This window comes from Psammomys obesus, unplaced genomic scaffold, assembly GCF_907164565.1.
Source record: "Psammomys obesus unplaced genomic scaffold, mPsaObe1.curated_primary_1811, whole genome shotgun sequence".
NCBI classification, from domain to species: Eukaryota; Metazoa; Chordata; class Mammalia; order Rodentia; family Muridae; genus Psammomys; species Psammomys obesus.
Window position 1 is genome coordinate 9,122,062 of NW_026596085.1, and position 22,851 is coordinate 9,144,912.

At 40.8% G+C, this 22,851-nt stretch overlaps 1 protein-coding gene across 1 annotated transcript in view; it reads left to right on the forward strand.

Moving 5' to 3' along the window:
- The window catches only part of Slc2a13 (solute carrier family 2 member 13), a 263,691-nt gene that overhangs the window by 36,760 nt on the left and 204,080 nt on the right, over nt 1-22,851 (forward strand). Inside the window, exon 2 of the mRNA XM_055627184.1 lies at nt 12,751-12,910. Within this exon, the coding sequence (XP_055483159.1) occupies nt 12,751-12,910 (160 nt within the window). The remainder of the gene's footprint in view (nt 1-12,750; nt 12,911-22,851) is intronic.

Here is a 22,851-nt window from a genome sequence, read left to right on the forward strand (position 1 = left end):
ACATTTTAATTTTACAATTTGCAGTTATATCATCCATTAATGTTTTTTTTTCCTTCAAAATTACAGAAATGTTTTTCTGTATTGGTGTGCTGGCTAATACTTTTCCCATTGAGAAGCAGAAAAGCATTTATGCCTGATTTGAGACCAGGCTGTCCCTGAATTTGACATGATCCTCCTGCCTCAGCTTCCAAGTATATCACTACACCTGGCCCAGTTAAACAAAGAAAAAGAAAAGAAACAAAACAGAACACAATAGCCAAAACAAATGTTTAAAGGACAATAAGTAAACCTTTTATAAACGGAAGAGCGATAGTGTCATGAAGTGTGTATTTAAAAGGCTTTTTGTTCTGGAAGGAGGTCCTTGCTCTGTATTAACAGGCTGTTTCCTGTACTAACATTTTTCATACCATGGGAAAGAGGCCACCTAGTGCCTACTTGAAAGACATGCCAGAGTTGTGTCTCAGCAGTTTGTATAAAGGTTGTTCTAGTTGTTCTAGAGTCAGGGTTCTCTAGAGGAATGAGAGAGAGACAGAGAGACAGACAGAGACAGGGATATTTAGAGAACACAAACACTTAGTTTGGTTTCTATTGATATGATAGAACTCCATCACCAAAGACAGCCTGGGGAGGAAAGGGTTTATTTTATCTTACATTTGCATGTCCACGTCCTTCCCTGAGGGAAATCAAGGCAGGAACTGAAAGAGAGGTCATGGAGGAAATCTGCTTTCTGGCTTGTTCCTAGGCTTGCTCAACCTACTTACAGTACCTAGGAGAGGTGCTGTCCTCAATGGGCTGGGCCCTCCCATATTAATCAATAGAATGTTTCATAGACTTGCCTACAGCCCAATCTTTTAGAGGCATTTTCTACCGTGATGTTCCCTCTTTCATTTAATCTTACCTTGTGTCAATCTGACAAAAAGAAAAAAAAATAACCAGCATAATACACACATATGAATTTTGAATTTGTTGAACCACCTTTCATTAAAGTAGTTTTGTTATGCCCAAGTCTCACAGAACGAAAAGGCCACCAAGAAGCAGATTCCAATGCAAACGCAGTAGCGTCTTTATTACAAGCTTGAGGTAGGCACAGCGGTTCTCCAGTGTAGAGCCCCTAGCTCAGGGAGAGAGAGGTTTTTATTTAGGCTTGCAGCATGGTTCAGGAAATTCCAGTTTCTACACAACTGGATGACATGCAGCAGTGCAAGCTTGTTACGAAGTGACTGGCTAACTAACACAACTAACACTGAACGAGCTAGAGCTATCTACAGACCTCAGGAACGTTAGGCATTTCTGTGCCATGAGTGTTCCACTACAAGGTGGGCTGCCCAGCACAGGTGCCCCACTCTGAGATAAGATACCTTCTCCTTGTTGTGGTTACCTCCAGGCTATTCCTTGGGTAGGGGATTTTATGGTCCTGTTCCTGGAATGGGTGACATGTGGCCTATCTCCTGGGACTGGTGACTTTGGGGTTGGGGGGTTCAGGCCTGTTCTTCTCAGGATCAGTAGTTAACTCATACCTGAGCGGCTGAGAATGCCCCATCTGTGAGCCTGGGTACCTCAGCAGTCAGAGTAGTCCCACAAGTGTGGTCTCCCATTGGGGACACTCAGAAACTGGTCTTTGATCAGTCCACAAGGATGAGTCTATCCCAAGTCCCATTCTACCGCTCCGAACCCGGAAGGATTCTGAGAGCTGCTGATTCTTAGTAAACAATGGAGTGCTGAAAATGCTAGTTCTCATATCTATGGACGCAGCAGCAGCAGCAAAGATGGGATAAACCAACTGGGCAGCAAGAGAGAAGGTTTGTGAGCGAAGGCGCATAGCCAGGCTTCTGCTGTGCCTTGTTCATCTGGCTGCTAGCTGAAGGTGCTGTCCAGTCTTGGGATGGATCTTTCCAGCTCAGTTAACCTAATCAGGATGGTTTCCCAGGTGAGGCTCCCTACTCAGCTGATTCTACTTTGTGACAAGTTGACATCAAAACCAGAAGTTACACTAGCCCCTAACATTAGTTGGGATATGTAGCCTTTTTCTGAAATTATGCTAGTATGTTACTTGTTCAGTGTTTCATGGAACTAATGGAAGGAAGGCATCTAGTGGTGACACTTTCCTTGTGGGGATAATTCTTTAACATTGATGCAACTTACGGATTGTTAGCATTGGTCTACATTTCCTGTGCTCTTTATTCCTTCTTGCATCCATGTCTCATATTATCCATTTGAGATCATTATCTATCAGATAGGAACTTTGAGCATTCTATTTTAGGCATTTTGCCTCATTTTTGAAATATATATATTTATATATAAGTATATAATAAATATATACTATATAATAAATATGTAATATTTATTATATAATACATATGTTCATATTTTATAATAAATATATTATACATAATCTATATTAATATATTATACATAATATAATATATAATTGATATATAATAAATATATTGTCTTTTGTCTTAAGAAACCTAGGTTCTCAGTTATTTCTCTCAGTGTTGCCAGGATAGTTCAGGAGCTCATCTCATGGAAAGCCAGTATTTTGGATTGGGCAGATGGCAGAAAGCAATGAGGCTTTGTCAGAGGTTCGAAATCTCGATAAGGTGGCAGAGCTATGTATTTCATGGGTCCACTTTGGGGTGGCTCTGGACCACACAGATCTTGATGAGGAGGCCGAGGAGGAGCAGCGCAAAAAGCTTGTGTGCTCACTGGCATCCTCACGTATAACTCATACTACTTCTTTCTTCTCCTCCTTCCCTCTTCTTCCTCTTTCCCCCTCTACCTCTTCTTCCTCCTTCCCCCCATCCCCACATCTCTCTTTCTCCAGAGCATCACAATGGAACCCAAAATCCCAGGGTTTGTAGTTTGTAGTACATTATAAGCATAATATTTTCAAATCTCACAAACGTTTATGTTTACTGAAAACTCTGTGTTAGATAATAAATGGAAGTGCGGACCACCAGGAAGTGTTACAAAGCCTGCCAGGTATTCCTTTTCCTAAAAATATGTGTAAAGGATTGGGAATTAACATCTTAAGCATTTGGATAGGGCTCTGCCACAGATTGCAAAGCCTTGTGGAGGGCGAGCTGTGCTAAGTGAACTTTGATGGGCAGATACCACGTGATACAGTGAAGCAGGAACCACCAAGAGCAGCTGCAGGAGAATAACTGTTTTGTCAGCACCACAAAGGTTCTAGTGCATTGTATTCTGTTCTTGGGAAGAACAGTTGTTGGTGAGAAGTCAGTTGTGAGCTACTAAACTCTATCAGCAGTAAAAGACTGGGGATTAGGAAACTGCAACAAGGTTTCCTTCATATTTCTTGCTAAAACATTTATAAGGAAATTTCTTCTCATTTTGAATTTCTCATAAAGTAGAAGATCAAGCTAAAAGTTGGTAAATACCTGAATAAAAGAAACCGCTTAAAGATTTCAGTATTTCCAACATTTAAAAAAGGGGGAAATTTAAAAAATGCTTTAAAATTTTAAATAGGTTTTATTATGTTGATTTAGCCTTTGGGAATGAAGATTGTGGTGGTTTCTTATTGACAACTTGATTGATTTGGAATTATCTTAGGCATTATCTTAGGAATTATCTTAGGTATTTTCCCAGAGGTCTGACTGAGGAGGGAAGACCCATCCTGACTGTGAGCAATACCATCTCATATTCTGAGACCCAGGACTGTATAAATGCGGGAAATGAAAACACATCAGAGAACCAGCCATAGTCTCTCCCCACTTTCTATTTTGTATATACAAAAACGAGTTCCAGCAAGAGTTCCCTTCAATTGTTTCTTGTTAGGTGTTTGTTCCCAGGAAGGAGGAAAGTGACTACCATAGAGCTGGAGACTGTAAACATTCTTCAGCTGTGCATGTTCTGTTCATTAACCTGCCTCCTTCTCATCATTCTACATCCATCTGGGGAAAACTTGGGGTCTGTGCATTAATGGGGCCTTTCTCATTTAAAGTGAGATATAACTTGGGGAGCTAAGGTGCTGAAAAAGCCAGTGGTTACCAAAAACATCCCAAGGCATAGCTTCTCCTTCTTTTCTCTAGTGAACTCGAAAAATGAATTTCAGGGACAGTTGCAAGCTGAGTTTCAAAAGGATTTTTATTACAGGTGACAGATTAAGAGGAAGCAAGCAAGCAGAGTTCCTGTTTTGCAGAAGGGTCTCCAGGAAAGGGTTCTAACCAAGGGTCTCACAACGGAGGTTAATTAAGGGTTGTGGCGTGGGGTGGTCAGTCCAGCTGTCACCTCCTTGAGGTGTTCATGTGCCTCTTCATCTGTGCTTGTTAGGTTTCATCAGCTTAACACAAACCTAGACATATCTGGAAAGAGGAATTCAGTGTTCTGGGACTCACACAGTGGAAAAGAGCGTTGGCTCCCACAAGTTCTCCTCTGACCTACATGCATGCTGTGGTAGGTGCACAGCAGCACACACACACACACACACACACGGACACACAATATTGGAAAGGAGCAAATGAGAGAGGACACACAATATTGGAAAGGAGCAAATGAGAGAGATGGTACCAAGCCGAAAAGCTAAGTGTATAATGCTTTGCTAGGAGCTGTTCAAAACTTTTGAATGTTAATCTTGTAGTTTTCCCCAGGGGCAGTCTTTTCTCACAACCTGACTCTGTCGCAGACGTTTTTTTGTCTTGTAAGTAGGTCCTGGTATACTTGGACCTTCTCAGACATCTTTCGTGAGTGTCTTAAACCTAGATAAAAGCAAGAGCTGAATTCTAAGGCATGCCAGCCACCTGGTAACAGTGGACACTTAGCTATTGAGAAGAATGAAGGTGAAACCGCCGGCCAGTCACAGCTGCACTGAGTCCTCTTCATTTAGTTTTTTTTTTGTTTTTTTTTTTTTTGTTGTTTTTTTTTTTGTTTTGTTTTGTTTTGTTTTGTTTTTTGTATTTTTATTAAGGTTCCTCCTTCTTTAGAGAGGAGAAAGCCCTGGTTTTGAAAGTGAACTTAGGCCGCCGTGGTCTTTGTTCCAGAAGCGTTATTAGAAGGCGGCTTACGTACTTCTCAGAGGCTAATTAGTTAGTTGCTGCATGGCTTATCATGCTGAGACACTACTCTGATTCATGGGTGTTTATCTATCACTGCAGGGCTTTCTAATGCTGTTTGGTTATGAAATCGCCTATATTTCTGACTCAGGCCTTTTAAAGGGCTTCCAGCAGTTTTGGGAAGGCGCTTCTGCGTACTCTGTTAAGTAGACGGTGAGTCAGCTTGCGCCCTGGATGCTCCTGAGCAGTGGTTGTCCCAGGTGCGGTTTCCTGGCAATGCGTCTCAAGTCGAGCAAGGTTCCTTGATGCGACCCTATTTTTTTTTTTAAAACTGTTAACATCAGGAAATAACATCAACGTGGGTCTCTATGTTTACTCTAGAAAGCTATTAATACTTGAACCATTGATTCTTTGTGTTGACCTCATAAGTTTAATTTGGACTATTAAATTAAAATGGGGAGGTGGGCTGGGAAGATGGCTTGGTATATAAGCCCGAGGACCTCGGTTCGGATCCCTAGCACCCAGGTGAAAAAGCTGTGAGTGTGGGAGCATAGCTGTAATCCAACTGCCGGGAAAGCAGTGACACGATGATTCCAGAGCCTCACTAGCTTGTCTAGCCAAACCAGTGAGCTTCAGATGAAGGAAGAGTCCTTCTCTCAAGAAAAAGGAAACTGTGAAGATCTGTAGAGGACGACGACAACACCTGACATTAGCCCACACATGAAACGTGCACACATATGAACATACACAGGCATACAATACATAAACACACAGGATAAAATAATACAAATTTTTTTTGCTATTTTTATTAGACATTGATTCTGTGTAGTTAGTGATTAGAATACAGGCAAAAGCAAAGTTTTTCACAGAATGCTCCTAAAATTAACGAATCAGTCATACACACACTTGAAACCTCTAACCCCTAATTTTGGAAATCTTAGGCTCTCATCTTTGGGTGATACCAGGGCAGAAATGTGACCCTCAAAACATTGTCTCTGCAGCAGACGTTGCGTGAGTGATAAAGTTCTTGCTTGTTTATCTGATTTATTTGTTTATCATGATTTATTTAAATCTATTGCTGAGTTGTGCAAATGTGTCATGGTGATTTCAAACAGACCGTCGCTTTTTCTGGTTCTGCCTAGCAGGCCTTCATTAGAACAGTGCGGTTGGGGTTTGGACAGGTTTCTGAAGGGTGGAAAGGGGGTTTAGGATAACTTAACAGTAACTTAACGTCTAGGGCCTTTCAGAACTGGGCTCCATGTTTGGGATCCACAAATCAGCTGCTTGCTTGGGTTATTTTTATTAATAGCAGGTTGCTGTTTAGCAGGGCTTGTGCATGATGGGTGCACATTTGAACACAGTCAGTGGAGTGAACACAGATTCCTTCTCCAGTTTCATATAGCAGATCCACGAACTGTAATTTGTCTAGCTCACCATAACACAATCGATGGTATTCATTTCCCATTTTTCTTACAGACTGATCTAATCTCTTTAAGGTAATTCCTGGTGGCAGGAGGTCACACGGACAGGAGTAGGGGGAGGGAAGAGGGAAGGACTTCTTCAAAGATAAAATGTTTCTGAGATATTTCCTAAGGATCATGAGCTAAGCAGAGGTGTGTCCCTTGATCTTTGGATAGCATTCTACACAAGTTGAGGACATGAACCTCTGAAACCGCCTTGACATTAACATCTTGGTCATTCACTGAAACAAAACTTTCTGTCTGCGTCTTTGCATTTCATTATTTACATACCTGTTAATGGGATGGCTTCTAGGAAAGGCCTGTGGTGTTCAAGGGAAAGGCAGGTGCCCAGTTACTGTTTACCTGTTCACTTACCACCCAACAGATTCCTCAACAGGTTTTGGGTTTTTTTTTTTTTTTTTTTTTTTTGGATGTGGTTCTCGGCATTCTTTTCAGATGTCCTTTGTGACTGGGACTCATCGCTGTTGTCACAATTAGGTGTATTGCTCATACAGTCACCTTTTAACCCCTAATATTTATTTGCATGACCTCCAAGCTTTTCCTAATCTCAGTATGAAGTTGTATTTAAAGTAATATTCCAGCGACTGAAAGGCATCTGAAGTCACTGAGAATTGGTCCCAGCATGGAACGAACAGCATGTTGATTGTTACTTAGTAGTATTTCTTATAGCCTGTCACCCCCCCCCCACATCAGTCCTCAAAGCTAAGTCCCTGTATCACTGCTTTGCGTATTTTTCCCCAGAAGGACAAGTGTCTTACTTAAAACTGTCTCCTGTCTTTTTTCATCTGAACTCTCCATAAATAATATTTATTTTGCCCTGGTATATTTTTCTCCTCTGACCTTATTTCTTGTCTACAGTGCTGATTGGTGATAACATAAATATGAAGCTGAGAAGGCTAAATTCTCCCATAAGAGATTTAAAAAAAAAAAAAAAAGGCTAGCAGTTTTGGTAGACTCTGAGTTGAGCAGGACAGGAGGGATGCTGGGAATACTGCGTGTAGCTACTCACAGGCCACTTCTGAGTCCGCCAGTGTTTGGCCTTATCTTGTACTTAAATCATCATCATCATCAACTCCTCCTCCTCTTCCTTCTTCTCATTCTTCTCCCTCTTGTCCTCCTCTTCCTCCTTTTTTTCTTTTTCCTCCTTCTCTTCCTTCTTTGTTTTTATGTTTTTCGAGACAGAGTTTTGTTGTGTAGCCTTGGCTGTCCTGAAACTAGCTCTGTAGATCAAGCTGGTCTCAAACTCACAGAGATTGTCCTGCCTCTGCCTCTCGAGTGCTGGAATTAAAGGTGTGCACCAGTAAGTAGTTGCTGTTTTAATTCAGAGTACCCAGCATGACCTTAGTTGCTTAGTTTGGGCATTTGACCATCATCCTTAACTTCTTTCTCTCCTCACCCATCATTTCTTTCCCCTGGTAGTTTGAGTCCTAACTACATAACTCTCATCCCTCTCCTTTCCTTTCAATATCCTCTGCTGACCGTATATTTATTGCTCTCTTGCAATCAAATTTCTCTACTCCAGCCAGACTTATCCTTTAAAAAAATATAAATCTGGAGCTAGGGAAGTAGCTCAACTGGTGTTGCAGTTGCCTAGTTCATGTGTGAAATCCTAGGGTCCATCCCCAGCACCACATAAGTTGGGTGTGGTACCATAGACTTGTAACATGGTTCTGTGGAGATAGAAGCAGAAGAATCAGAAGTCGAGGACATCTTCAGCTATATGGCAAGTTTGAGAGACCTGCCCAGATGTGAATCTGTGGATGCCTTTTCCTCTTTCCCTCTACTCAAAGTGGAAACTCAAGTGCCAAACCCTTGATTTGGTTTCTGACCTTTTTATTGATTGCTACCTTCGTCACTCCGAACTGTCTCCATTCCTAAGCAGGCTGCAGTTTGTTGTGCCTCTGGACCTTTGTCTGAAGTTCTAGTCCCTAGCCCTGGGGACTAGACTACACACTGGATCTCAGCTTTAAGAGGAATGCTTCTCTTGAGTTTCTGCCTTCTTAGACTGGCTATTCCCGTTGCTACAGCCTCTAAGCTCTAGGTGAACAGTGGTTATATCTCCCATCACAGCCTCAGGTATAGATGCCATAAACATGCCTTGATTGATGTGTGTGGTTTTTCCATCATCTGCATTTCATTTCTTCACATACTCTCCACGTAATTAATAATTGATCATTGAGTCTCAGGCCATTTCATGCTGTTTCAGTCTCATGCTCATCTGTGAAGAGTTGTCTGTCCAGGCTTTTGAGTTTCCACTTTATCATCAAGCGGCAGCAATTAGCATCACAGACTGGAACCCAGGGCAATGGTCATCCTACTGTGTCATGTTCAACTTACTTATTTGATTACATGTTGTAATAAGTGTAAGTGGGGTTTGTGCTTAGCTTCATTCACATGCATGGGCTCAGTTTTGTTTATTTTTGCTCACAATATTGGCACATAATGCAGGTTGAACTGAATCCAAAAGTTGAGATACTTTTCATCTAGAGATAACAAAAGTGATAGTGACTAGTATTGAATACTTTCTGTGTTTAAGTTGTTTACTTTGTCAATTCATTGGCATTTCTCAATTTCTTTGAAAGATTTTTTTAAAGATATATTTTATTTTTATTAATTACAGTTTATTTACTTTGTATCCCACCTGTAGCTCCCTCCCTCTTCCTCTCCCAACCCTATACTCCCTCCCTCTTCTCCACCCATGACTCACCCCCAGTCCACTGATAGGGGAGGTCTTCCTTCCCTTCCATCTGATCCTAGTCTATCAGTTCTCATCAGGAGTGGTTGCATTGTCTTCCTCTGTGACCTGGTAAGACTGCTCCCCCCTCAGAGAGGTGATTAAAGTGTAGGCAACTAAGTTCATGTCGGTGACAGTGCCTGCTGTTTCCCTTCTTAGGGAACCCACTTGGATACTGAGCTGCCATGGGCTACATCTGTGCAGGTGTTTTAGGTTATCTCAATGAATGGTCCTTGGTTGTAGTATTAGTCTCAGAAAACACCCTATGTGCAGATTATTTTGATTCTGTTGCTCTCCTTGTGGAGCTCCTGTCCCCTTCAGGTATTGTATTTCTATCTTCTCCTTCTTTCATATGATTCCCTCCACTCTGCCCAAAGTTTGGATATGAGTCTTGGCATCTGCTTTGATACACCGCTGATAGAGTCTTTCAGAGGCCCTCTGTGGTAGGCTCCTGTCCTGTTCCCTGTTTTCTCCCTCTTGTGATGTCCATCCCGTTTGCCTTTATGAATGAGAATTGTGCATCTTACCCAGAATCTTCCTTCTTGATTAGCTTCTTTAGGTGTACAGATTTTAGTATGTTTATTCTATATTATATGTCTAATATTCACTTATGAGTGAGTATATATACCTTGTGTGTCTTTCTGCTTCTGGGATACCTCATTCAGTATTATCTTTTCCAGTTCCCACCATTAACCTGCAAATTTCATGATTTCCTTGTTTTTAATTGCTGAGTAGTATTCCATTGTGTAAACGTCCCACAATTTCTGTATCCATTCCTGAAAGGAGAAGCATCTGGGTTGTTTCCAGCTTCTGGCTATTAAGTCCTTAGTCATGAGGGAAATGCAAATCAAAATGACCCTGAGATTTCACCTTACACTCATCAGAATGGCTATGATAAACTCAAGTGACAACACATGCTGGAGAGGATGTGGAGAAAGGGGAACCCTCCTCCATTGCTGGTGGGAATGTAAACTTGTACAACCTCTTTATAAATCAATTTGGCACTTTCTCAGACAAGTAGGAATAGTGTTTCCTCAAGATCCAGCTATACCACTCCTAGGCATAGATCAAAAAGATGCTCAAGTATACATCAAGGACATTTGCTCAACCATGTTCGTAGCAATTTTATTTGTAATAGCCAGAACCTGGAAACAACCCAGATGTCCCTCAGTTGAGGAATGGATCTTTGAAGGATTTTTAATCTCTTCATTCCATAGATAAGGAATTGGACACCTGGAAATGTTAAATAACTTGCAATGACTTATCCACCGTGTAAATGTCGTGGTGGTATTGAAAGGTATGGTTCCTGAGCCTGCTGTCTTCAGTGCTGATGAGCCAGTTTAGTGTGTGACATTAAGGCTGGCTTCTGGCATCTGATGGGTTTTTTGACTTACTACATGCCCTGGGATAATGTCCTCTGTGAAGTGGGGTAATTACCTGCTCTCAGTAGAGATGTGCTGAGGATTAGAGCTATAATTGGGATACAGAAAATGCCTAACTAACACAATTAGGCAGTTTGAACAGCTATACTAAATCAACACGGGACAGATTTTGGCAGCTCTTTTCAGCTCTACTTAATAATGGCTCTAGAGATTTTTCTAGCTTTCTAGTCTTTTTTTTTTTTTTTCTTTCTTGGACATCATCTGCTACCTTCAACACTCTGGTATTCATTTTAAACCATCAAGCTTTCTAAAGGCCTGAGGACATGTCCACATTTATTGTCATGTAAAATCTGTGGTTTGGGGACAGGCATGCTTGGCTTAAATGTGTGGTTCTGGTTTCCAATGTCTGGAGGGCTAAGTGGCTGACGGGAGATCTCTGGGCAGGAGAGAAATAGAATAATTGTTTATACCTAGACCAGTACAGAAAAATATATCCAAATCATAAATTAGTACTTATTTGTGAAATTTTATTGATGCATAGTAAATGCATATTGATCCCATAGTAAAGGAAGTGAGGTGAATATGCAACTAACTTATTAACATTAGTTGAACATGTGTTTATTTACAAGTTCCACAGAAGGCATGTTAAGGTCCTCTATGCCATACTAATACTACACTAAGGTGATAGTGATTTAGTTTGAGACTCCTTCTGCTTATGTTGCGAAACTTTTAAAATTTAGGCTTCTCTACGTGTGCTGGCAGGCACTACAGGACCAAGGAATACCTGTAAAGCTTAACTGCTTATATGTTTGTCTTAATACAGTGCATTTTCCAGTATTTTTTTAATGTAGTTGCCTAACTCAAAGATGGCTAAGGTTAATTAAATTTAACGGAAAAGTACAACTGATAAGCTTTCAGAGTACTGTGACGCTGGCAAGTTATTTGGTGAAGCTATAATGACTGGGTGGAAGTAGGCCCCTATCTAGAGAAGGAAGGAAATGAAAGAGAATTAAGAGATCCAGGGTACAATCAGTTAGTATGCAATACTCATACGTGAGAGAGGAGTGTGATTTATGTTGGTGCTCAACAAACAAAAATTGGTGATGAACTGAGTGTATAGCTTAGGGGCACGGCCCAGCTTCCATGAGCCCCTGTTGTCTCTTAGCACTACTGAAACGCGGTGTTTGTTGAGAAGAGCAGGTATTGCTGTCACTGAGTGTAGACAGGTGTGGCTGATTTTGGACTGTGGTGGAGAGCACCTGAAACACAAGGGCTCTGGGCCAGAAGCACAGTGTCAGGTGTCTAGGTGCTTCCTTTGGTACAAAGCAGTGCCTTAAATCCAGTTCTGTGCAGTATTGGTCCTCCATCTTTACCTATGGATTGATTTGTAATATCTACATACACACAGCTTAAAGTTTTATAAATAACCGTGTGGATCCTTCACCAACCACCCCCAGCCCCATAACACTTTCCTTTTCAGTCCGAGATCTTCTGTTTTTCAGAACTGTGGATTTCTAAAAGTTCTGTCATTGTAAGCTGTCTCTGAAATATATATCTGGGTAATTGGATGGCATGATTTAATAAGATCTCTTCTAAATAATGACAGAATACTTGATATAAATTATTGAATAGTGTTCTGTTCTCACTGTTGTCTGATTACATTTCCATAGAGACTAAAATAATTTAGCAATCACATCAGTCTTCCTTGAGCATAATTTTGTATTGTTCATCCATAAAATTATGAAGTGTTCTTATGCCTTTAATGTCATTGTAGGACTGCTGAGGTACCTCTGTATAGGGGCTTTTAAATGACAATGTGAGCTGAGCATTGGGAGAAAAAGGGAGGAGGATTACTCTTAGTTCCCTAGTGTGTTCATGACCAGCTACATAAGACCTCACAATAAAATAATAAAATAATTTAAATAATAACATAGAAAAACAATACTCAGAGTATGGAACCTCACATACTTCTTTACTTGTGCACAATAGCTCCACAGCAGTCACAAACAAAATCTTGATAATCTGTGTTCAGAGCAGAGTGAAAGCCCGTATCAACAAGTGTGTGTTTTAATCGCACTTGGATGAGCGTAGTGGCAACAGGGAATGCACAGATGTCTCATGCTTAATTTGGTTCTTCACTGCAGGCGTTGCTTCCATGACGGTTCCTGTGTACATCGCAGAGGTCTCGCCGCCCAACCTGAGAGGCCGACTGGTCACCATTAACACCCTCTTCATCACAGGGGGACAGTTTTTTGCAAGTGTCATTGACGGAGCCTTCAGTTACCTGCAGAAGGATGGATGGAGGTTTGTAAATAGTTCTTATCTTGAGTTCAAATAGGGTACAGCTTTGAGGCACTGGAAAAAACAGATACGCTGAGTTATTGTCATTAACTTATAAGTAGGTGGCATTCAGGAAAATTGGAAGTAGTCAAGAAATACGTATTTATTTTAGTGATAGACAAGAAACCGCCCATTAAGAATTGATATTTGGAGAAGTTTTTTTTTTTAAAAAAAGAATTTAGGTGATATTTCACATACTTTGTATAAGCCTTTGCAAATAAAATAATGTAATAAATATGTGTGGAATTTTTGAGTTACAGGAGTGACTGGAAAGCTGTTTATGAAATGCAGATATAGCTTCCTTCTGGGGTGTGGGAGGCTACATTCTCATCTAAAAAACAGTATTTATAAATACAAATTTAATATATAAAGTATAAAATATAAATATATATTTTAAATATAAACTATTATGGGTAATATAAAATTGCTAGGCACTGGTGGCACATGCCTTTAATCCCAGCACTCAGGAGGCAGAGGTAGGTGGATCTTTGAGTTCTAGGCCAGCCTGCTCTACAGAGTTAGTTCCAGAACAGCCAGGGCTACACAGAGAAACCCTGTCTTGAAAAACCAGGAAAAAAAAAGTTTCTTGATGATAATTTGAATAAATATAAATGAGAATGATAATACGAAGATAAATATTAAAACTAAATATGTGAAGCATGTTTTTAAAAACAACTTTGTGTTCAAGCTTAAAGATGAGGGTACAGATTTTTAAAAATTAATTATTTACTTACCTTATACCCCAATCTCAGCTTTCACTCCCTCCTCTCTTCCCAGTTCCTCCCTCTCCCTTCCCTTCCTTCCTAATACACCCCTCTTCCCATTCTCCTCAGAAAAAGGCGACGCCTCCCATAGATACCAGCCAGCTTTGGCATATCAAGTTGCAGTAAGACTTGGTGCATATTCTCCTATTGAGGCTAGACTAGGCAGCTCAGTTAGGGGAAAGGGATCCAGAGGCAGGCCACAGAGTAAGAGACAGTCCCATATTCCCGCTTTAGGAGCCCTGTATGAAGACTCAGCTGCACAACTGTTCCCTATGTGCAGAGGGCCTAGGTCAGTCCCATGCATGCTCTCTGGTTGGCAGTTCAATCTCTATGAACCTTTATAGGCTCAGGTTAGTTGATTCTGTAGGTTTTCTTGTGGTGGCGACCTCTCTGGCTTCTTCAATCCTTCTTTTCCTTCTTCTGCAGGATTCCCCAAGCTCCATGTAATGTTTGGCTATGAGTCTCTGCATCTGTTTCCGTCAGTTGCTGGATGAAGCCTCTCTGATAACATTTCTGCTAGGCTTCTGTTAGCAAGTACAGGGGAATAGGGAATATCAATTAATAGTGTCAGGGTGGGCTCCCTCTCACGGCATGGGTCTCAAGCTAGGTCAGTCACTGGGTTGCCCTTCCCTCAAATTCTCTTCCATCTTTTACTCTAGCTCATCTTACAGGCAGGACAAATTGTGGGTCTAAGGTTTTGTGGCTGGTTGGTGTCCCAATCCCTCCATTGTAAGTCTTGCCTGGGTACAGGAGATGGCTGGTTCAGGCTCCATATCACCCATTCCTAGGAGTCTTAGCTAGAGTCACCATCATAGATTCCTGGGAGTTTCCATTGTCCTGGGGTTCTAGCTTGTCCCAGAGATTATACCCCCTATTCCAGTTCTCTTTCGCACTACACTCTCCACCTCCCTTCTCTCTCTCTGTCTTCCTCCCACCTCACCCCTCCTGTTCCCATCCCCACCTTCTCCCACATTCAGTTCCCTTCCGCTGTCTACCCCCTCACCCTGATGTCTAATCTATTTCCCCTTCTCAGGGACATTCAAGTGTCCTCCCTCGGGCTCTCCTTGTTACTGCTTTGGGTCTGTGGATTGTAGCCTGGTCATCCTGTACTTTATGGCCAGAATCTACTTATAAGTGAGCACATACCACGTTGGTCTTTCTGCGTCTGGGTTACCTCACTCAGGGTATTTTCTAGGTTCATCCATTTGCATGCAAATTTCATGATTTCCTTGTTTTTAATACCTGAGTAATATTCCATTGTATAAATATACCACATTTTCTTTATCCATTCTTTGGTTGACGTACATCTAGGTTGTTTCCAGTTTCTGGCTATTCTGAATAAATCTATAATGAACACATAATGAACATAGTGTCCTTGTGGTATGGTAGCCATCTTTTGGATATATGCCTAGGAGTAGTTTAGCTGTTTCTTTAGGTAGATCAATTCTCAATTTTCTGAGAAACCACCAAATTGATTTCCAAAGTGTTTGTTCAAGTTTTCACTATCCCAAGGTACTTTATGTCATTTGTGGCTATTGTGAAGGGTGTTCTTTCTCTAAGTACCTTGGAGTAACCATAATCAAGCAAGTCAAAGACTTGTATGAAAAAAATTTCAAGTCTCTGAAGAAAGAATTAGAGGAAGATATCAGAAGATGGAAAGATCTCCCATGCTCATAGCTTGGCAGGATTAACATAGTAAAAATGGCCATCTTACCAAAAGCAATCTGCAGATTCAATGCAATTCCCATCAAATTACCAACATAATTCTTTACAGACCTGGAAAGAAAAATTCTCAACTTCATATGGAATAACAAGAAACCCAGAATTGCTAAAACAATCCTCTACAATAAAAGATCTTCTGGAGGTATCTCCATCCCTGATCTTAAGCTGTACTATAGAGCAACAGTTATAAAAACTGCATGGTACTGGCATAGAAACAGAATGGTGGATCAATGGAACTGAACAGAGGACCCAGAGATAAACCCACACACTTATGGACACCTGATCTTTGACAAAGATGCCAAAACCAAACAATGGAGAAAAGATAGCATCTTCAACAAATGTGCTGGTCTAACTGGATGTCTACATGTAGAAAAATGAAAATAGATCCATACTTATCACCCTGCACAAAACTAAAGTCCAAGTGGATCAATGACCCAGCATAAAACCAGACACATTAAATCGGTTAGGAAAAAAAGTGGGAAATACCCTTGAACTCATTGGCACAGGAGACAATTTCCTGAACAGAACACCAACAGCACAGGCTCTAAGAGCAACAATCAATAAATGGGACCTCATGAAACTGAAAAACTTCTGTAAATCAAAGGACACTGTCATCAAAACAAAACTGACTGCCTACAAATTGGGAAAGAATCTTCACTGGTCCTCTATCTAACAGAGGACTAATATCCAGTATATATAAAGAACTAAAAAAAGCTGAAAAACAACAAACCAAGTAATCCAATTAAAAAATGGGGAACAGAGCTAAATAGAGAATTCTCTGTAGAGGAACATCAAATGGCAGAGAAACACTTAAAGAAATGCTCAACCTCATTAGCCCTTAGGGAAATGCAAATCACAACGACCCTGAGATTTCACCTTACACCCATCAGAATGGCCAAGATGAAAAACTCAAGTGACAACACATGCTGGAGAGGTTGTGGAGAAAGGGAAACCCTCCTCCACTGCTGGTGGGAATGTAAACTTGTACAACCACTCTGAAAAGCAATCTGGTGCATTCTCAGACAACGAGGAATAGTGCTTCCTCAAGATCCAGCCATACCACTCCTAGGCATATATCCAAAAGAGGCTCAAGAACACAATAAGGACATTTGCTCAACCATGTTTGTAGCAACTTTATTTGTAATAGCCAGAAGCTGGAAACAGCCCAGATGCCCCTCAACTGAAGAATGGATGCAGAAATTGTGGTACATCTACACAATAGTGTATTACTCAGCAATGAAAAACAAGGAAATCAGGAAATTTGCAGGTAAATGGTGGGAACTGGAAAGGGTCATCCTGAGTGAGCTGTCCCAGAAGCAGAAAGACACACATGGTATATACTCACTCATATAGACATATAACATGGGATAAACCTACTAAAAACTGTACATCTAAAGAAACTGAGCAAGAGAGAGGACCCTGACTAAAACGGTCAATCCCCATCCTGAAAGGCAAAAAGGTTGGACATCAGAAGAATAAGAAAACAGGAAACAACCTAGGAACCTGCCACAGAGGGCCTCTGAAAGCCTCTGTCTGCAGACTATCAAAGCAGATGCTGAGACTTATGGCCAACTGTTGGGCAGAGTGCTTGGAATCTTATGAAAGAAGTGGGAAATAGTAAGAGCTGGAGAGAACAGGAACCTCACAAGGAGAGCAACAGAACCAGAAAATTTGAACACAGAGAATTTCCCAGAGACTCATACTCCAATCAAGGACTATTCATGGAGATAACCTAGAACCCCTGCACAGATGTATCACATGACAGTTCAGTGTCCAAGTGGGTTACATAGTTAATGGGAAGAGGGACTGCCTCTGACATAATCTTATTGGCCTGCTCTTTGATTACCTCCCCCTGATGGGTGAGCAGCCTTACCAGGCCACAGAAGATGACAATGCAGACATTCCTCATGTGATCTGATAGACTAAGATCAGAAGGAAGGAGAAGAGGACCTCCCCTATCAGTGGACTTGGGGAGGGGCATGCATGAAGAAGGGGGAGGGAGGGTGGGACTGGGAGGGAGAAAGTAGGGGCTTATAGGGGGGATACAAAGTGAATAAAGTATAATTAATAATAAAAAAATAAAAAAGAAAAAGTGAAAAATTAAATAGACACACACACACACAAAGTTTTCACTACCACCAGCAATGGAGGACTGTTCCCCTTTCTCCACATCCTTGTCAGCATGAGCTGTTACTGGAGTTTCTGATCTTAGCCATTCTGATGGATGTATGATGGAATCTGAGTCATTTTAATTTGAAGTTCTATGATGACTAAGGATGTTGAGTATTTAAGTGCTTCTTGGCCATTAGAGATTCCTCTGTTGAGAAGTCTTATGTTTAGATCTGTACCCCATTTTTTAATTGGGTTCTTTGGTTTGTTGGTCTACTTTCTTGAGTTCAGTATATATATTATGTTTTAGACCTCTGTCTGATGTAGGGTCCGTGAAGATTTTTTATTCTCATTCTGTAGGCTGCTGTTTTGTCCTATTGATGGTGTCCTTTGCCTTACAGAAACTTTGCAGTATCATGACGTCCCATTTATTAATAGTTGATATTAGAGCCTGAGCTGTTGGTGTTCTGTTCAGAAAGTTGTTTCCTGTGGAGGGCCCAGGAATTTTATTCATTGCTTTATAGAGTTTGAAACAACAGATTTGTCTAAGTTTTCTAGGAAATTGTTACTAGAAGACACACTAGGCTACACAGTGTTGTCCAACTTATTTTTGTGCCATCACTTATTATGACAAGTGCATTTTCAGCATTTACTAAGTTCTGTAAGAATGTTGAGTTGAGCCCTTGCTTCCACAGGATTTGCAATGTTGAAGCAGCCCAAAGGGGCTGTTCCAGTGTGGCGGAGTCAAGGGAAAGGAACTGCTGTACGAGTACTACCATAAGCCATGTGACTTAGGATAAACTGTGAAAAAGCTCTATGAGAAGTCACACGAGGTCAGTGAGAGCTCACCAAGTTAGAGAGAGGCTCACTAACCCAAATACACATTTGTAAAAAATACATCTGCTCCCTGGCTTTCTCCTGAAGGAGTCAGTCTCTACACATTGCTAAGAAATTGGAATGGAAGCTTTTCCTCCTCTGTATAAAAGGAGAAAGAGGAAGCTTGTTGATATTACTGGTTTAATCTGGTGTTTTGAATTTTTATTTGAATTGTAGGAGAAGTCAGTGCTTATATGTACACACACAACATTAATAAGGTCTAAATCATCTATTACGTTTCAGTAAATTGTGACTAATGTAGATATATGTTGAAATATATAACACGTGTATTATTTAAGCCACATTTCTACTAAAAGGCTAATCATTAAATATTTTTGTAGTGGTAGGGCAGCAAGGAAGATCATAAAGTAAACAGATTATGAGTGCAGTGCACTTCCATAAAGGTGGACTTACTGGGGCAAGCCTTAGCTCCCTTAAAGGTGGGCGATAAAATCCCAGCTCCATATAAAAATCTGCCTCCAGATCTTCATTCATTACCTACAGATCTGGGACAAATAGTGTGGTCCCTCTGAGCTTAGTTTTTCCCCAAAACTGTGGGAGTGAAAAAAATGTGAGATAATTGTAGAAACTAAAATATTATATACATAACACAATCCTCACATTCTACCAGTGCTTTGTAGACAGCATGTACTTCATAAATGCATTTCATAGTTATCTACTGTTCTGATGTATGAATCAAAGTTGAGTGCCACTGTTGGTGTGTTGCAGGAGAAGCTAAAAGAAAATGAGCATTCTGTGGTTTGTATTTCCTTGATGCTGAGGATGCAGCATAAAGTAGTAGAGCAAAACTCCAGAGAGGGAAAAATACTATAACCGTTATAAGTACATAAGTTAGCAAATACTATAGCGAACAGTGAATTCTGGGTACCTAGGAATATCAGCTGAATGTGGAGCTGTTGCTTTTCAGCAGAGAAACTGTAGGTGAACTGTAATTGTATTTTTCATTATTTTTTATTTTTTGATACTAAAATATATTCCCATCATTTCTACCTTCCCTCCTTCCAAACCTTCCCTTATCCCCATCCTTGCACTCTTTAAATTCATGGCTTCAACTTTTCCATAAATTGTTGTTACGTGTTTGTGTGTGTGTGTGTGTGTGCATACATTACTAAATACACAAATACAAGCTGATCATCCTGTATAATGTTACTTGTATGTTTGTTTTCATGGCTGAGCATTTAATATTAACTAACTGGTGTCTCTTCCCTGGGGAAGACCTTTTCCTGCTGTCAACCTTCCTGAGTGGCCTGTAGTTTTTTACTTTGGGTTGCAACCTCATGATTGTCTCCATCTGGTTTAGCATGCCTATTGCCATCATCCTTCTGCAGCTCAGATTTCGGAGTTCATGTTGGTGAGGCTTCATAGCATCTGACTTAATAGGAGACATGGTCTCACAGCAAAATCCCTGTTCCTCCAGCTCTTACAATTTTTCTGAGAAATGATCCCCGAGCTTAAGGTGAAGGAATTGGGTTATAGATGTAGCAAATGGGACAGAGATCCAGAGCTCTACGTTTTGATTGGTTGTGGTTTTTCTGTAATGGTTTCTATATGTTACAAAGAGAAGTGTCCTTAATGAGGGATGAGGACTGCAATTACCTGTTAATATAAGGATAAATGTTTAGGATATAGTTAGGAGCAATGTTGGTTTCACAAAATGGAAGTTGTAAGTTTTTCTCCAAGATCCTTGACTCTATTGGCCCTGGGTCATTGGCTAGGTTTCCAGTAGCAGGCATAGTTCTTGACTTGTTGTGTGGGTCTTAAGTACAGTTAGAGAGCTGTTGTTTACTAACATGGTATGTGTGCTGTTACTGCATCCTGGGAGTTACTGTACTATGCTAGCATTGTTGTATATTTCATGTGTCTCATTGCTAGGAAGGACTGTCGGTTGCTTCCCTACTTTGGAAACTTGCCTGGTATCTTCTGGTACCATGAAAGCTAGTTAGTCTCAGGGAGAAGGCTTTCAGGTCAGATCCAGCTTGGGTTGTCTGGGCCTGAGCAGGTGTCTTCAGCAGTAGCGACCTAACCTTCCACCACTGGGGGCAACCAAGGGCAAATAGCAATAGTCTATAATGTTTTGATAGCCTCTTGGATGACCCTGAGCAACCTTTCAAAAGAGGGCTTCTTAGGGCTGATGCTGGGGTTTTTGTTAGCTGGTGTTTGGCTCTTGGAGAGAACAATGTCTACCCAGATGGGAAAATGTCATTTACACTATATACTAAACCACTGTCAGTCAGAGCCAGTCACATTTGGCCAAGGAGAAGAAGGGGCAGCTGGGGAGAGGAGGCAGCCATCTGGGAATTTAGGGGCAGTGGGAAGATTAGTCTGTAGTTGGACTGGATAGAACTTTAAATCCATTGATGGCGTAGGCCTTTCTTTTTTAAGTTAGTTATCAATTGCTTTAAAGAAAACAGTAAGTGAAAATGTACCACAGTTTCTGTATCCATTCCTATGCTGAGTGACGTCTGGGTTGTTTCCAAGTTCTGGCTATTATGAATAAAGCTGCTACAAACATGGCTGAACAAATGTCCTTGTTGTGTACTTGAGCATCTTTTGGATATAGGCCAAGGAGAGGTATAGCTGGATCCTGAGTAAGCACTATTCCTAATTGTCTGAGAAAGTGCCAGATTGATTTCCAAAGTGGTTGTACAAGTTTACATTCTGACCAGCAATGGAGGAGGGTTCCCCTTTCTCCACAACCTCTCCAGCATGTGTTGTCACTTAAGATTTTGATCTTAGCCATTCTGATAGGTATAAGGTGAAATATCAGGGTCGTTTTGATTTGCATCTTCCTAATGGCTAAGGATGTTGAGCCAGCAATTAAAAACAAGGAAATCATGAAATTTGCAGGCAAATGGTGGGATCTAGAAAAGATCATCCTGAGTGAGGTATCCCAGAAGCACAAAGACACACACGTATATACTCACTTATAAGTGGATACTAGATCTATAATATAGGATAAACATACTAAAATCTGTATAGCTAAAGAAGCTTAACAAGAAGAGGTTCCAGGGTAAGATGATCAATCCTCACTTAGAAAGACAAATGGGATGGACATTGGAAGTAGGAGAAAACAAGAAACAGGACGGGAGCCTACCATAGAGGGCCTCTGAAAGACTCTACCAAGCAGTATATCAAAGCAGATGCTGAGACTCATAACCAAACCTTGGGCAGAGTGCAGAGAATCATATGAAAGAAGGGGGAGTTAGTAAGACCTAGAGAGGACAGGAGTGCCACAAAGACCAATTATATCTGGGCACAGGGGTCTTTTCTGAGACTGATTCTCCAACCAAGGACCATGTATGGATATAACATAAAACCCCTCCTCAGACATAGCCCGTGGCAGCTCAGTATCCAAGTGGGTTTCCCTAGTAAGGGGAACAGGGACTGTCTCTGACATGAACTCAGTGGCAAGCTCTTTGACCTCAGCTCCCCCATTATTGAGGAGCAGCCTTGCTAGGCCACAGAGGAGGACATTGCAGCCAGTCCTGATGAGACCTGATAAACTAGGGTCAGATGGAAGGGGAGGAGGACCTCCCCTATCAGTGGACTTAGAGAGAGGCAGGAGGAGATGAGGGAGGGAGGGTAGGATTTGGAGGGAATGAGGAGGGGGCTACAGGTGGGATACAAAGAAAATAAGCTGTAATTAATATAAAGAAATAAAAAAGAACGCAGTAAGTTTGGTTTTGTGTTTTCAAGTCTCATAATTTTTAATGTAGTTTTATTTTTATATTCTGTGTGTATGTATGTTTGTGTTCTGCATGCATGCCAAGGGCCCACAGAGCCAGAAGCCTTGTTGGATTCACTGTAACTGCAGTTACAAACGGTTATAAGCTACCAAGTGGGTGCTAAGAATTGATCTAGGTCCTATGGAAGAGAAATCAGTGCTCCTAATCTCAGAGCCATCTCTTTAGCTCCATAGGGATTTTTGTTTTTTAACAAAAATGATTGCATGGTGAAGTGGTGAGCTTTCTTCTCTTGAAATCATTATAGTTTTTAAAGTCTTAAGAGCCCCCTCAGTATGCTGTTATTTGAATGTTAATTGAAAGAATGTTATCTGTATATCATTTGAAAGATAATATTTTCAAAAAACAAATTTGTGCTCAGGAAATGTCCATAACTAGTGATAACTAGTAACGACTGCCTACATATGAAAAATAGCATATGAGTTAACCTCTGTCTTAAAGCCATTCCACTATCATTTTAACAAAAAAATAATTCGGAAGACACATATCAATTAGAGCTTAATAGCTTGATTAAAAGTAGAAATCTAAATGCTGAAGTTATCTATAATATTCTATTCATAGAGTGAAGACATAAGACTTATTGTAAAGATTCTAGTGTAACAGAGAATGTAGTTGAAGGCTGATTAGTTTGAGGTCTCATCCTCATGGAGCTGATACTTCAGTAAGGGTG